This window comes from Anguilla anguilla, chromosome 1 (genome assembly GCF_013347855.1).
Source record: "Anguilla anguilla isolate fAngAng1 chromosome 1, fAngAng1.pri, whole genome shotgun sequence".
NCBI lineage: Eukaryota > Metazoa > Chordata > Actinopteri > Anguilliformes > Anguillidae > Anguilla > Anguilla anguilla.
The window spans coordinates 3,056,590-3,072,947 of record NC_049201.1 but is presented as its reverse complement, the minus strand read 5'-3'; the positions used below and the strand labels follow the sequence as shown (position 1 = coordinate 3,072,947).

The following is a 16,358-nucleotide window of genomic DNA, read 5'->3' as shown; positions in this document are numbered from 1 at the left end:
TCAGCAGACGGACGGGAACGAGATCTATAGCGCCAATTATTTACCCTCCACTTCAGGTCTGTTTATCGTTCTTCGTGCGCAGTGTAAACCGCGCGGCGACAGAAGAACATTCGGTAATGGCCACGCAACGCACTCAAGAGTCAACATTCCCAGAAGAGTTATTCTCCGCGAGCCAAACATAGACATCAAGGAAGCGAGCACAACTAGCGCCGCCCCACAGACAAAATGTCTGCCCCTGTTTAATGGCACTTGTGTGGTGTTAAAATGTGGGAACTGGTTACAGGTAAGTAAAGGAGGAATCATCATCATAAATAATTACGCCTCGTATATCTATCGCTGCAAAGTACATAATTATATTCCTAAAATAATTAACTCATTTTAATGTACGCTATTCCGCTGTAATTAGATGCCATATCTTATTTTAATCATACCAAGTTGCCTAACACTTCAAATTGTTTTTTTGTTTTTTTTGTAAATTAAATATCTCCCTGAGGCTTCCCGAGCAAGAGGCTGTGGATGAATTTGTGTCATTCAGCGCACTCCAGTGGTCAATTTTAGTATTGCACAATAACTTTTCAAAACTTTTTCCCTGTTACTTACTATCAACAGGAATCACTTATACTTACGTGCCAGGATTCAGGTTTCCAGCCAAGCTTTAACCTTCATTCATCCTTCCTTTCCTAAATCGCTTATTCCTGGTCATGCAAGTGGCAAGAGGACACTCTGGACAGGTCACTAATCGTGCACAGGGCACACAAGCCATTCAATAAAGCAGTCATACCTGTGGGAAATAGAGCTATTCCAATTGGACTAACCTGCATGTCTTTCAAGGGGGTTGATCATATCCCAGCATGCAGCTGGTGAGAGGCAGGACCATTGTGCTGCCCAGCTTCCACCTCAAGAACATGTGAATCATCTGCAGTATATCACCACAATGCATATGATGTTTTAGGGGCTGTAGATTCCTTTATTCCATGATTCTAAATTGAATCAGTGTGTCAGTCTGGGTTGGGGGACACAAGTTGACCCTGCGTGCAGTGAGTTCTGAGTAACGTGTGAGCAAATGGAAACTCAGAAATGTAACATCCTTTGTCATGTGGCGTGGAAATACTATGTTTAAAAATATCTTTATTTTGTTCTTTTTAGCTAACCATCCCATAATTCAGAGCAGTCTAAAGATGTTTAGCAGCTGGGCAGTATGTAAAATGTTGTGTTAAATCACACTCACCCACCCACTCCCTTTCACCTCAATCACAAAATCCATCACGTTTTTTTATTTTTATTTGCATATACTTTTTTTTTTTATTACATTTTTATTACAAAGGTCGAACATGTTTTTTTCCACGCATAGAAAACAAAATACAAAAAAAAGGAAAAAAAAAAAATCATACAGCTATTCAGGTGTACAGTCAGAACTACACAACCAAATAAAAAAGGAAAAGTAAAAGTAAAAAATAAAAATAAAAAGTAAAGAATCTTGCTTTAAAATCCAATTAGCGAGTCACAACGAAGGGAGAACCGGAGGACGCTAACATTCACGATCGACTCTGCGTGCTGTATGACAGGTACGGCATGCAACGACTCCGTGCTCGAAACAAACAGGCCTAACGTCTGGCGCCCCCTAGCAGCGAGCCAGAGTACTTACTACGACACATGACACGGCTTCTTCTCTAAAACACCAAATGAAGAGGTGAGGGAGGAGGGAGGAGAATTATGGGATGGAGGCTCTGAGATACAAAGCACACTTATGTAGGGGGGGGGGGGGGGTTGGAGGGGGGAGTCAATGGGTTTGGTGGGTGGAGGGGCAGACAGTGAAGCACTTTCAATGAGTATTTTTCTAACGGAGAAGTTTGTGCCTGTACAGGGGTGCTGCTGGCCGGAGCTGAACCATGCCCAGCACGCCCCCCGCCGACCACCCCCCCCCCCCCCCCCCCCCCCCCCCCCCCCCACCAACCCCAACCCCCCTGGGGTGGAATCCCTTCTCTTGTCGTCTCACAGGTTGTCAGGTGGCCTAGTAGTCCTGAAACACAATGAAATCTTCATTAAAGATACAGCATTACAGATATAGACATAGCAGCTGTGTTCATTAAAGATGTAGCATTAGAGATATAGACAGAGCAGCTGTGTTCATTAAAGATCACCACTTAGCTTTCATTCCAGATGAGGATGAAAATTTAATTTTTTTGTCATATTTGTCTTCTATTGTGAAACTGTGCAATATGCTGATGCTAATCTATTAGAGAGTTAGAGAGTAACTGCCAATAGCCTCCATTCAAAGGCAGGCTGTTAACAAGTATGTGGTCGGATATACACAATACATTATAATACATTAATATCGGGAAAACGTCAACACATTTTCACAAATAATCCGCAAATTTGAGAGAGGAGCAACTTACGGTTCTCGGTTTTTTGTTCATCTTCAGGTCAATTCTAGAAAACCAAAAGGAAACCCGTTAAAGGAAATGAAGAGCTGGGCATTCCACCGGTCGCTACGGTGACCGCAGGCGCACTCAACAACAACACGACTGAACCACAGAGACACACTCGAACAGGAACTGGAGTGTCATGGGGGGGGGGGGGGCGGGGTCCAGCTGTCCCCTACACACAACTTCCTGTTCCCTTCTGTCAGGGAATGACGGGGAAGCCGTGGGTAGGGGAAATCCGAACCCCCAAAACACCAACTAATGGGAACAGAACCGAGATGAACCCCCATTTCTTAAACACTGTTCAATTCGACTCAACCACCACGACCGGAAATTTCTCAGATTGCCCACCCCATCTCCAGAATTCAAATATTAATATAAGAGTTTCCAAATCCTGGAAAATGGCTTTTTTTTAATGATCACCATTACAAATAACTTGGGGAAATGTTTTGGTTTTAAAAACTTATTCTAATTTTTTTTTTTTTTTGGTAATAATCTGTGAATTTCACAGCTTTTTGAGAAGGCTTAAACGGTTCGTGCTCAGCCAATGTTTAAGAAACACAGGGCACCAAATGGATGCGCTGTACACACAATCACATGACACAATGGAACGAATGGCTGAGAACTAATGCTAAGGCACAGGAAAGAGGGAGGGAGAGGGGGAGGGAGAAAATGAGGCGAGAACGAGAGAGGAGGGAGGGAAGAACTCGGGGTGAGATGGAGGGAGAGGGGGAGAGGAGAATGGGAGGGATGGGGTGGCCGAGAGGGAAGGGAGGACACTGCAGGAGTACTGAATTAAAGGTCAAACTTACTCAAAGTCATAATCAAACATGCCAGACGGGCTAAGAGCAGCGTTAGGGGAGGAAGAAGGCAGGAGACATTAATACACACAGAGCCCTTCAGTTACACTGACCAATCACAGGGCCTGTCCAGCTACGCTAACCAATCACAGGGCCCTCCCAGCTACACTAACCAATCACAGAGCCCTCCCAGCTACACTAGCCATTACTAACAGTAGGCAGCAGTGTAGTATAACGGGTAAGGAGCTGGCCTTGTAACCTAAAGGTCACAGGTTTGATTCCCAGGTAGGATGCGGTTGTTGTACCCTTGAGCAAGGTACTTAACATGCATTGCTTCAGTATATATCCAGATGTATGAGTGGATGCGATGTAAATGCTATGCATGTGAAGTGAAAATTTGGTGAAGAGGTTCAGTAATTTGTTGGGTATGAGAAGGGCCTAACTGCATAAAAATTAAGAAAAAAAATGTTGGTTATGGTTAAAAAATGGTTACAGCAATGCTTGTGAAAGGGGAAATTCTGCTTTTAAATCTAGAAAACTAGAGAAACATCGATAATTAATAACTATTCCAAAATAACCGAAACAATCTCAAACTTTAGCAGCTAATTATTCCTGTACAGAGAGGAAGCAGGTTGTTAGCTGCATGTTAATTTAGCCTAGTTTAAACTAAGGCATTGTGTGTGCTCAGTTCAAAGTGAATGCAAAAGCAGGGAACTAGAGATTGGGCAGACACAAGCAGTTTAACTCACTGGCTACAGGGACAAGGAAACTGAGGAGAATCGCTTAGCATCCAAAACCGGCAACTCCCTGCTTCACCCAAGACTCTCTCAGAAGTCAGCCATAATAAAACAGGGATTAGGTGGCTGGGATGTCAGCAAACCCACGAGCAGAGGAGCTCAGCCAATCACAGAGTACACTGGTAACAGCCAACAGAACATTTCTGATGGCGATTGGTTGACACTTTCTGATGCTTTCTAGCAATGTCCACAGGAATCCCAGAACTATACCCAAAACATTTGAGGTCTTCACACTGCAGCCCTACAGGACTGGGGTTTGAGGCCTTCACACTGCAGCCCTACAGGACTGGGGTTTGAAGACCCCACACTGCAGCCCTACAGGACTGGAGTTTGAGGTCTTCACACTGCAGCCCTACAGGACTGGGGTTTGAAGACCCCACACTGCAGCTGGAGTTTGAAGACCCCACACTGCAGCCCTACAGGACTGGAGTTTGAAGACCCCACACTGCAGCTGGAGTTTGAAGACCCCACACTGCAGCCCTACAGGTCTGGAGTTTGAAGACCCCGCGCTGCAGGAGCTGTGTAACCTCATTCTCAGGAGATGGCGGTGGGCTGGCGGGGCGGGGGGCTGGTCTACCTGTGCCGGTTCTTGTTTTTCCGTTTCTTGTGGCTTCCGTGGTGACTACCCGAGGAAGAGGAGGCCGCTTTCTGAGGCTTCATCCCCTGCAGGGCTCCGTCGGGGTCCTCGGTGTCCTCCTGGCTCGGCTCGTTCTCCTGGTTCTGGAAGTCGGGCGAGTTATCGCTCTCTGTGCCGCTGCCCGGCTCACCTGGGGGGCGGGGCTTGTATCAGTGACATCACACTTCCGTAGCTCTGAGAGTCAACACCAACGTTCTTCCCAGATAGCAAGTGACTCCGGGCCAAATCTGCACTGAGTCCAGCAAGGCAGAGCTGGCTATAGGCCAGAATCGGCCCAGTTCCGGCCTGGAGTCGCTTGCCATCAGGGATCCACTTTGGTAAGTCGCTCTGGATAAGAGCATCGGCTAAGTGTAATGAAATCAGAGACAGATGTCTGACAAAACAAACAGTACTCACGTTTTTCAATTAGCTGGTCCTGTATCCCCCCTAAAGCACTGACAGCCTACAACGATAACACACACACAAACAGCAAGACAGACTGAGCATGGATTGTGTGAAATTATGAAAGATAAACATGGGGGAAACTGTTCCTAGCACCAGTTATGACTGAATAATAGCAGCAATAACAAACAGATGCCCCCTCTAGTCAAACCAAATGAAGGTCTAGTGACAGCAAACTAAAGTTTTAAAAAAGACAAAACTGGTGGATCAAAGGAAGGCACTTTACCGCAACAGAAGTGACCGACGATTTACTGAAAAGACGTTCCGCCTCTTTGAACTTTCTGTTTCTTCTGTCATTCTTGCTGTTGGAGTTTCTGCAACAAAGTTATGTCATGTGTATGTGTTAAGTATACATAAAGCTGTACGGATTTCATTTACCATGCGATTCTGAATTACAGTACTTTTTAAAAAAATCATACAGCAACTCACTTTTGGTTGGTAAGGTAACGATCCCATCCTCGGATGATGTTCCCGTACATCTGAGTGTCTTCCAGGTAACTCCCCTCAAACGCATAGATCTGCCGCTCCAAGTTTGCCAGTGTCTCCTGCAACAAAACACAACACAGGATTCCAATTATTTCTCTACATCTTGCAACTAGTCGTGGCAACTAGGTAGTTACTGACCTCTTAGTTACTCATGGCAGGTAGTTAACGTCAATGATACGGAGACATATCTAAACTAGTGGGTCAAACCGGGCTTAGTGGCAAGTAGGTTTGTTTGGGTGCTAGCTAACATGCTAGCTACTCAGTAACTTCAGTGACAATGTTAAACAGACCCTCGCTTTGACTTAATATTATATTTAACAAGCAAGCTATACAGATATTGTGTGTGAATTGTCAATAGGAGTGGGACTTTATTGATGCAATAACTTATCTACTTAAGAGAGAAAATAAGTTAGCAAGTACGTAAAATACATAAGATAGATAACCGTGGGTTACACTAGCCACAAGATCGCTATAGCAGGAAAGTACAACTTGTACAGTGCAACTCGCTACGTTATGTAACTCGCTAGCTAATGTTAACGTTAGCGGTGTGGTTGATTTTGAACCATTTATCCTAGTCTAGTTATGATAACGTTATATAAACAGTTTGTTTCCAACTGTTAGCTAGCTGTGTTCCGCCTACTTTCCGACATACAAAGGAAACAAGCTCTTAAACCAACTTTGATTTACAGACATGAACCTAGGCCTCCCAAAACCATATTTCCAGCGGACTTTCCTGATTTGTTATGCGGGGATAAACTCGCCTGAGAACGGCCAAGCCTCCAGCGCCACTACGCGTAGCAGGCTACGTGCTATTCACAACAACGGATTACGCAGCTTCACCAAATAAACCAACCAATCATTTTGTTGCGTTGCGGACGTAACGTAACTATGTCGCTAGAGTTACAGGTACACGAGTAAACCCCATTCATTTGCCGTTGTTTATTTCGAAAAATGTATCAAGTCTCTCAGACGAGAGTATTTACCGCAAGTTCTTGTTTCCTCTTCACCAGTTCTGTCAGTTCCCGACGTGTGTCCGGGATCTGAGGCGGCGTTGCTTTAGCGTGCATAGCCATATTGGATATGAAAAATGAACGGAATAAAAACAAAAGGAGCTCCTTCACCAGCGCAAAAAGGCGCCTACATTTGTAACTCCGCCTGTGAACCTTACCGTGAGCTGCCACAAGAGGCAGTAAATGTGTTTGAATGATACGGGGTGGGATGTTAAGGTCATACGTCATACGTCATATTCGAGAAAATGTCATTAATTAATTTATTTATAAAAGAACAATTATTTTCCTTTTGGATTTTCCCTTTTACTTTTACCCAATGTAAATACACTTAAATACCTTTTTATGTCAATGGACTTGGCTATAGTTAAGTGCGTTTAGCATTATTTATTTTTTGGAAGACGCCCTACTGTAATTCAATGAAATCTCGTTTTCCAGATAAATTCAGTTAAAGTTAAACACATTCAGTGTTGTTGAGTTCTGAACATTGTCCACAAGATATTTTATGATATACTAAGATTTGTTTGTATTTATCAGCATTCGTGGTGCCTTCAATCGGAACCAAATCACCAACACCAGATGTGGTTATACACCCTCAAACTTGCTCTGATCATCCATCATGCTTGACTGATGGTTATAGACATGGTTCAAAGAGTCTTTCTTTCATTGCTTCAGCAGTGTACTTGCCTTCTCTTACTTCCGAAAATCTCAAATATCAAATCTCATTACTCTACATCTCTGATGTTTACTAGAATGTAATAAAAACCTTGGTCTGTAGACTCAGTGAATGTGCAAAAAAAAAAAAAAAACATGCAATATCTAAGCAGATCTGTACAGTTGAGACGAGAAGAGAAATGTACCACTTCACACAAAAAAAAAGCATTACGAGTGGAACTAATAGCCTGGATCTGCTGGCTAGATTAGCAATACTGGCACAATCGTGAAATAAATATTTCATAACTGATACCTACAGAGTCAGCCAATGTCTCGTATCAACTCCGGAATGCGGAATGTTGGCATCTGCGCTGGAGAGAGAGCCAGAACCCTGATGATAATACACACATTGCAATCAGTTTTCCGGGGAGAAGTGCCTCGTGCAGGGGTAGGAAAGAGGGCCATATCTATGGATTCCCTGCTCTTAATTATATCGTTAGCTAAATCATTTATTTTAAATTTAGCAAAACATTTCTTGATGGGCTCACGAATAGCAGATGTAGAATGTCATTGTGTCCCTATATGAAATATTTCACTATGGTAAATTATCCAGTCGAGCAGTGTTTGCACATTTGGCTAATTGGTTCATTAGACCGGGGCAACTGGTGGCAATTAAAGGAAAGCATGTGCGTCAGCCCTACAGAACACTTCTGGTATATGCAGGCTTGTTGTTAGGAAACAGACCTGCCCAATTAAATTACATGCATTCTGGTCGCTCTTTGAAGTTACTTTACATGGTCTGGTGACTGCTGAATGCAAACCGTCATCACGTTTTGAGTGATTTCTAAATCATCGTCAGAATGTGGGGAAAACACAAAGCGAGGTCTTATTCAAAGGGGCAGAACGTTATGTTCTTTTCAAATGTTCTGTTGAACGGAAAGTTCGTACAAAATAATTGTGTTTCATTTCTCAGGAGTCACAGGGGTCGAGAACATTGGCGCATTAATACTTGTGGTGGGGTAACAACGTATTGAAAACTACGGTTGGTTCCCAACCTCTGTCCTGGAGTACCCACGTGTATGCTGGTTTTCGGTTAATTTAAATTTAAAAAAGGTTGTTAATTTTTCTTAAATATTGTGTTTTATTGTGGTTGATTATTTACCCTCTTGAACACAGGGGTAGGCTACTCCAGGACCGAGGTAGGTCACCACTGAGCTAGGCGATGCTATTGGCCAGTGTAAAAGTTGCAGCAAACCGAACATAATCAGTCTTTTAGTCACCATACTTTAGGCAGGTGTTCGTTTCGTTTAGTCCGGGGTCCACTTTAAAATGCCGACGTAACGGTTTGCGGCTCTTAATTGCTTCATTTTTGAAAGGGCGAGTGGAACGGATGGCACGGAACACGGAGGCTGCAGTTCGCGTCATAACCTCCAAGTGGCGCCAGTGGCGCAGTAATCAAACGAGTTTACCCAATCCAGGTAGGGGATTGGATAAAATGGGAAAAAGTAGGGGGATAAAGAGCAAACTTTAGTTCCTCTTTCCAAAAATGGAAACGCAGACCATGCCACACCTTAAAATCTGGCCTAACGAAGGCAGCAGTATAAACCTGGGCTGATCACCGACAAGCTTCGGCTGTGAGTGTCTCTAGGGGAGGTGTTTGGCTGTGTTTGAATTGTTCCTCATGTCCGAACCTTGCGTCCTTTTACTGATTTAGCCAGAACCTGGCACCAGGAAACCAGCCAGGAGGAAGAAGAGGACGTGAAGAATTTCATGAGAATTTGAATGTTCTCATTCACTCCAGTATCATGAGGCTACATCCTCTATCTATCTATCTACCTATCTATCTGTCTGTCTGTCTGTCTGTTTGTCTGTCTCATTCGTACAGGACTTTTCTAACAGGGCACTCAGGGAACAGTGAAAGAATCCGGAGAAGCATAATGTAACAGCAATGGCAGTGAATCAAAAAAAAAAAAAAAAAAGAATTTTTATCATCAACCAAAAAAAAGAAAAAAGAAATGATGAGGTGAAATAAAAACAGGCTGCGCTGGGGTCGCTGGGGGCGTGTCCTGCTTTTGCATCCTCTCCAAAGTACGCACAGTACTCCAGGCGTCTTCAGTGCTGACACGATAGAAACGAAGTCCAGGCCCGCGGGGCCCGTCTTGGACCCGAACGCCGATTTCGTACCGTTTAGCCGCGCGGACGGGAGGGAGAGAGAGGTAAGGGAAGGACAGAGAAAGAAGAAGATAAACGAGAGGAGAGAGGGAGTGGGTGAGAGATATGTAATAGATATGTAACAGATGAGGATGATATAATAGATCTAGCAGTGCTGGCAGTGGGAGCGCCCGGAGGCTCCAGCAGAAGGGCTCACGCAGTGACCATGAGGCTCTTATCTGGCGCTTTGGATAGCCTCCTGAGATCGTGACTGTTCACTTTTTCGCGTCCGCTCTAAGGGACATGCGTCTCTGGACTTTATCTCAAAAACCCATATATGCTACTATTCTGGAACCCTATGCGCTGCAAGGGACATTCAATGACAAATGAAATCACCTTTTCCCCCTGCAACATATTTTGGTCATTCCAAGACATTTGTAGTATATTGAAAAAATTGAAATTATTTGAGTGTGTGAGGTGTGTTTTGTCGTGCCCCTGTAAATCACTCTGTATTGGGGGGGGGGGGGGGGGGGTTGATTGGTAGCCCCCCTTGTGCGGGAGGATTAGGATTTTTTTTATTTAATTTTTATTTTTTTGCTTTTTCAATTCATAACTGAAAGCAGAGAAAGAGGGAGTGAACAAGACCAAAGAATAAAATGAGAGACAGAGGCAGACCCTCTTTCTCTCCCCCCCCCTCTCTCTCTCTCCGTCTCTCTCCACCCCCCCCACTCTCTCTCTCTCTCTCTCTCTCCCCCCCTCTCTCTCCGTCTCTCTCCACCCCCCCCACTCTCTCTCTCTCTCTCTCTCTCTCTCTCCCCCCCCCTCTCTCTCCGTCTCTCTCCACCCCCCCCCCCCCACACTCTCTCCAGGGGCAGCCCTGGGTTCATGTGAGGAGAAGTGGACCTCTTTCAGCCAGCTCCTGAGAAGCTTGAATGGGAAGCAGAAATGTATAATAGCTAACGCACGGGCTCACGGTGGTGTGTGTCTGATACCCCAATGGCCTTGTGGGACGCTTTGCTGATTATGCAACAGGAGTGTGGATGGGGGGGGTGTAAGGATTGTTTTCAGTTTGGGTTTGGCTTTGAAAACAAACTTGGGGTTGAGGGCAAACATCTGATTTAGCGAGGGTGCTGATAATCCGACCCGGGTTCGGCCATTATTTAAAACTCTTTTAACCCGTTATAGCCAGGAACATTCCTGCAGTCTAACAGACAACTTCGCCCCCCCCTTCCCCACCCCCCCTTTTTTCACGAAAATACAGAAAGAAGCACTCTTGTTTTCATATGGTTGCAAGGCTTGCTTAGGTAGCCGTTGAAAATTAGCTGGAATCTGCAATGGGATCTAGAAAACGCAAAAAAGAAAAACGTGTTTCACCCGGACGTGCTGAAGTTTAATTCAGCTACAGCCACGTTCATAAGAGACCAACATGGATCAAATCGGCTCAAGTGAAATTCACTCTAATCAGAGTTATTCTAACTAACTGTACTGGCAGGAAAACAGAAACGTATGTGGGGGGCGACAGCGCAGTATAATGGGTAAGGAGCTTGTCTTGTAACCTAAAGGTCACCATTGTACCCTTGAGCAAGGGCACATAACCTTCATTGCTTCACTATATATATCCAGCTGTATAAATGGATGCAGTGTAAATGCTGTGTAAAAGTAGTGTAAGCCACTCCGGATAAGAGCCTGTAAATGTGTGTAATGTGATGGGAGCAGGAGGAGGTGTGAGGCAACACAGATTTGATGTTTAAATGCTGCAGATTTCTACAGTAACCAGACGGTGAGCATCTGCGTTCTCGCATCTGCTCTCTCTGCTTCCCTGCTACAGGTGTATTCCAGCAGGTGATGAGTGTTTCCTGGGCTGTACTGCTGTTTAAGGGCATCCAGAAGGAGGCCCTGCCCAGTGACCGAGCATCCACCGCCCGTTTGGGTCAAATCACACATCTTTATTTTTGGCTGGACCGCAACAGCGGGGCCGGCCCTACGAACGCAAATGTCTGTGACTGAGTGACTGAGTTAGTGACTGAGTGAGTGATGAAGTTACACCATTGGTCGGCCGAATTATGAAGTCACACCATTGGTCGGCCGGTCCAGCCATATACTAGGTTTTGACCTGGTCTTGTTTAAGTTTTCGTGAGTATTGAAAAAACCAACATTGATTGATACATTTCTGGATGCTGGGTTTTTTTGGGCATGTCAAAAGTTTTGTAGTTCTTCGGTATCTGGTATTGACCCCAGTGTGGTTATTTCAGAACAGGTCAGAATATTTCACATTCCACAAAAGTACATTTTGATTAGTCAAGCCATTTTTAAAAATGGGAAAAAACAGATCAATTAGGAATGTGGGGGGGGGGGGTTACACAACAGAGATGGGAGTTTTGCTTCACCCATAGATAGATGGTTCACAAATTCGATAAGGGGTTGTGGTATCTTGGCTCAAAAGACATAAAACAAAAAAAGTACCCCTAACAGTGTATTAGAGCAACAACTTTATGTGTGTGTGTGAGAGAGAGAGGGGAGAGAGAGAGAATGCACATGTGGTGTGTATGTGTGTAGTGAGACAGACTGTGTTTGACCAATGCACCTCTGTATTATTTAATACGGCATAGTTAAATATAAACTTAATTTAAGCACCCCTTTCTGTTTATGCTATAGTTAAGAGTCACCCCACACATATTTATTAATACCCTGTGCTGATACTGTTACAATTGCATTGGACTATTTATTTGTGTTGATGAACCAATGAAATTGTGGGGAGGGGGTGTGGCTTCCATTGGGTTCCGCCCACAATTTAACCTCAAGGAAGGGGATAGGCCAACAGCGCTCCACAAGCCTCGCCCCCACAACCCCATCCGAATGACACTCTTAAATCTGTTTGTTTAAAAAACCAACCTCTCTCAAACTCAAAAAAGCTCAGAAATCTGAAATCTGAAATCTCCAGGTACCCGCTGCGACAGAGAAAGAAATACAGCCAAGACCAGGAGTAACATCGGATATTGTATTGAGCACATCAAAACTGAACTCTGAGCGTGGATTATGTGTCAAATAATTGCAGAGAAGCGTTTGTTCCTCCCGTACCTTTTTAAAGTTGTTCTCTCAGCTGCGATATCAACGTTTGACCCTCCAATACCTTTACAGCACAAGCAGAGCACTTCTCTCATCTACCGATGACAACTCTGATTGTGCTCTTACATGCACAGGAAAACAGAACCAGGTTTAAGTGTTCTACCAGTCAGAACTTTGAATGCAGAGGAAACATGTTCTAATTTTGAGCGACTGTACCGTATGAAAATGACATGCACACTGGACCACAGTTTACATTAAGAGCCCATCGAGACTGCTATTAAATTTAAAACATTGCAAACAATAAACTAAGCATAACTTATTTTCAAAAGTACTCAGCGAATAGATAGTAAGCAGGTAAAACTTATTAAATAAACCTTCAGTTTAAATAATGCAATTTAGAAATAATTTTAATAGTATACACTTCTGTTCAAATGTTGTTTTAATTATTAAAATATGAAACAGTGATGCCACATAACTGATAGCTATGTAAGCTTGAGTTACTTTCAGACCAAAGTGGTACTTTATCAAGAAACAATATGGAAATCATTAGTTATATACTTAGTACATGTTTACTACACATATACTATCTGTGTATTGAGTCTTTCAAAAACAAGTAATGCTCACTGGTAGTTCTTATGTAATTCCATGTTTATTCAACATTATCCAATTGTATAGAGGGCCCTTAAAATAAAATGCGATGCAGATAAAATCCCAAATAATAATTATTGTTCACCAGAATGAACAGCGTTTGAAGTGCCAGGGTGAACGGTCCCGAAATGTGTAAATGTTCCCAGGTGTACCCAATACGGTGTTTTAGGTTGCAAGGAACAGGGCCGCTGCTGTTCTGCAGTATCAAATCTGGTATAACCCATACACCCAGTGTATGGGTCACACTGACACTCACTTTCTTGGGTTAACAATGTTGAATAAATCTTTAACTCAAATAGTTATGTTATACAATAATAAATCAATAATAAACGGTAACCATCTGGGGGGGGGGGGGGGGGGAACATTTTTCTGTGACCTCTTTTTTTTTTAAAAACTTTTTTCTAAGATTACTTTCTGGATATTTTCTGAACCAAATGGAAGACGAAGTTGGAACGGACCCCAACGGTTCTGAAATGTACCTGGGCGTGCCACTGCGCGGACTCCTGTACAGTGTTCAGGTATTGGAAGGTAAATCAACATTATACATACGCAGCTGAGCCAAACAGGAAAATAAAATAAATGAACATTTGTCACACAAGCCAAGCTCCGTTACATGTTAAACAGACTTGAAAACAACGAGCATATTGTAGAATGTTTCAGTTGGTGCGTTAACTGCATTTACTCTTTTTGTAAATTTAGCATATAGTACCCTCTTTTATACTGTATCCACAGCGGTCACAGAAATTATGAGATACAATAATAATAATAATAATAATAATAATAATAATAATAATAATAACAACAAAAAAACTGCATTTCAGTGTCACAAGCCACAATGCATATGGATATCTTTTTTTACGAGGCTAGTATTTGGTGTAATGCAAAAATAAAAGTATCCAAGTCAAGCTTAACTACGTGATGACAGCACAGAGAAAACTGTACAAAGAAAACAGTCTTTTGGTCCTCTCCGTCAGAGAAAGAACATTTGCAGTCCTACTTGTCATTGACTATATGACACACACAAAAAAAAAAAAAAAAAACGTCTTTCTTCAGAAACTCACCTTCGTAATACAGAACACAGGCTGGGCAATGTTTGCGACCCTTTCTGCAGACATACATGGCTCCTTCAGCAGCAGTAGAAGGCTTATACTAAACCAAAGGCCTTTGATTATCGCGGAAAATAACATGGGATACGTCACCACTGGTTCTCTCCTCTTCCGAGCAGATTCACTGTTCCACAGGACAAGCTAACAGTTAGCATTTTGCACACACATACATACATACACACACACCCACCTATATATGTATGTGTGTGTGTGTGTGTATATATATATATATATATATATATATATACACACACACACACAGTATATGCTTTCATTTTCTTTATCAAAAAATGTTTTGTCAACTAAGAAATTAAGATGGTGGGTTTTGACAAACAAACAAATCTGGATATGGGGCCTGCTTCTTGAACTCATTCTATCATTTCTTTGAACTGATCTGGAAAGGGATACACAAAATACAGGAAATGAAATGAAAAGAAATATTCAGCAAAACCTTTTTTTCCAACAAGCCACTATTTAGTTCCAGTGCTTTTTTTCGTTTCATTATAAATTTGAAATAAAAAATAAAATGTTTTAATACTGTTCATCCCCTACCCCCATCTCCTCCCCCCCCCCAGCCTCAAATATTAAGTTTAAACAACGCCCCCAGACTTCCCTTACTGTTACAGCACTGGATGTGTGCTGTAGCATTCCACGTTTGAAAAACAAAAGCGTCATTAAAATAAAATTTCAGAATTTCAAACAACAATGCAAATGCTGTGAATTTAAACATCCCCCCCCCCCCCGCCATCTCTGCTGGGCCTCCAGCATTAACTTCTCTTCGAGTTTACCCTCCAAACCTTAGACCTCTTTCATCCAAAGTCTGTTAATCTGTTCACAAGAGAAAAACCAAGGAAATAAAATAAAAGAACCAATGCCATGACAAACCTCGGCCCCCGTTACGTTCTCAAAGGAAAACCACACAGGATTCCCAAACAACGGGACCCTCCCATCGCAGATAGAATGTCCCGGAAAATGTCCGTCTGTCCGTCCGTCCATACGGCAGGTCTGCGACCCTGCTCCGTCTCGACCCCAACCCCCGCCCACTTCAGAACTGTTCCTTATTTATTGCAGCAATCCTCCAGTTCTCTTGGCAAAATCTTCTTCTAAATGCATTATAGCAGCACAAACCCTTTTCTTCATTAGTGAGTTTATCTGGTTTCACATCTTTCTTTTACATATATATACATATATACACATATATATATATACATATATGTGCATGTATAGATATATATGTATATATAGGCCCTTCCCTCGGTGGGTTAGTTGGTGCCGCTGGGTGTGAAGGCGGGGGTGGGCGTGGCCCGATTTTGGCCCTTCTTGCGCTTCCCCCCCGCTCGCCCGTCTTTGGCCTCCCGGCTCCTGTTCTTCCCGTTCTCTTTGTTCTCTCTGTTCTTGTTCTCCTCTCGTCTCTCGCTCTTGTTCTTCCCCTTCTCTGAAAAAAGAGAGAGAGAACGAGCTTGATTCCGCACGCGAGCACACGCACACGCGCGCACCGCGTCAAGCACACACACACAGACACACACACACACGCACACGCACACACACACACGCACACACAGACACACAGGCACACACACGCACACGCACACAGACACACACACACGCACACACACACAGACACACATACGCACACACACACGCACACGCACACACACACACACACGCACACACACACACAAACACATGACACTCATCACAAAGAGTAGGGGGTTCCCCGGTGTCCTGCCTAAATTCCCAACCTGGCTCTCTCAACCTGCAACCTAATCATCCCCTGATTTAATTGGCTAAAAATCGTTCTCTCTCTCACCATCTCAGCTGATATTTTGTGAGTGTTCTGGTGCAAAATGGCTGCCGTGCATCACCCAGGTGGGTGCTACGGATTGGTGGTGGCTGAGGAGAGTTCCCCCTCATCACTGAAAAGAACTTAAAGCATCGTGAAAAGTGACACATAAAAGGAATGATTAATTCATTAAAGTAACTATGGCTTTCTTTCAGTAACGGCTGCATATACAGTGTCTATGCAGTAGTGCTGCATGTTCAACAGGCAACTACATAAACACCCACACCAACACATACAAGTTTATGCAGCTAAAAAACACTGTTTATTATGATTCTGTGTCGCACTTGTTGGATTTGCAA

The 16,358-nt window shown here is 43.4% G+C and overlaps 2 protein-coding genes across 4 annotated transcripts in view; both read right to left on the bottom strand.

Moving 5' to 3' along the window:
* Positions 1 to 1,752: 1,752 nt before the first annotated feature.
* meaf6 (MYST/Esa1-associated factor 6) lies at positions 1,753 to 6,771 on the bottom strand. 2 transcript variants are annotated; one of them, XM_035402793.1, is made up of 8 exons: positions 6,568 to 6,771; positions 5,528 to 5,643; positions 5,325 to 5,412; positions 5,054 to 5,099; positions 4,598 to 4,787; positions 3,236 to 3,265; positions 2,397 to 2,430; positions 1,753 to 2,020 (listed from the first exon to the last, which is right to left on the bottom strand). In XM_035402793.1, the coding sequence occupies exons 1-8, from the start codon at positions 6,655 to 6,657 to the stop codon at positions 2,012 to 2,014; spliced, it is 603 nt and encodes a 200-aa protein (XP_035258684.1). In that variant the 5' UTR covers positions 6,658 to 6,771; the 3' UTR covers positions 1,753 to 2,011. The 2 variants fall into 2 exon arrangements, with proteins under 2 accessions (XP_035258684.1, XP_035258692.1); XM_035402801.1 differs by lacking the exon at positions 3,236 to 3,265 and having other exon boundaries at positions 6,568 to 6,769.
* An 8,010-nt stretch (positions 6,772 to 14,781) lies between these two features.
* Positions 14,782 to 16,358, bottom strand: part of rspo1 (R-spondin 1) — a 37,215-nt gene continuing 35,638 nt past the window's right edge. For both annotated transcript variants that reach the window (XM_035403626.1, XM_035403620.1), the window contains exon 6: positions 14,782 to 15,651. In XM_035403626.1, coding sequence (XP_035259517.1) covers positions 15,479 to 15,651 — 173 coding nt within the window. In that variant the 3' untranslated portion in view covers positions 14,782 to 15,478. The remainder of the gene's footprint in view (positions 15,652 to 16,358) is intronic.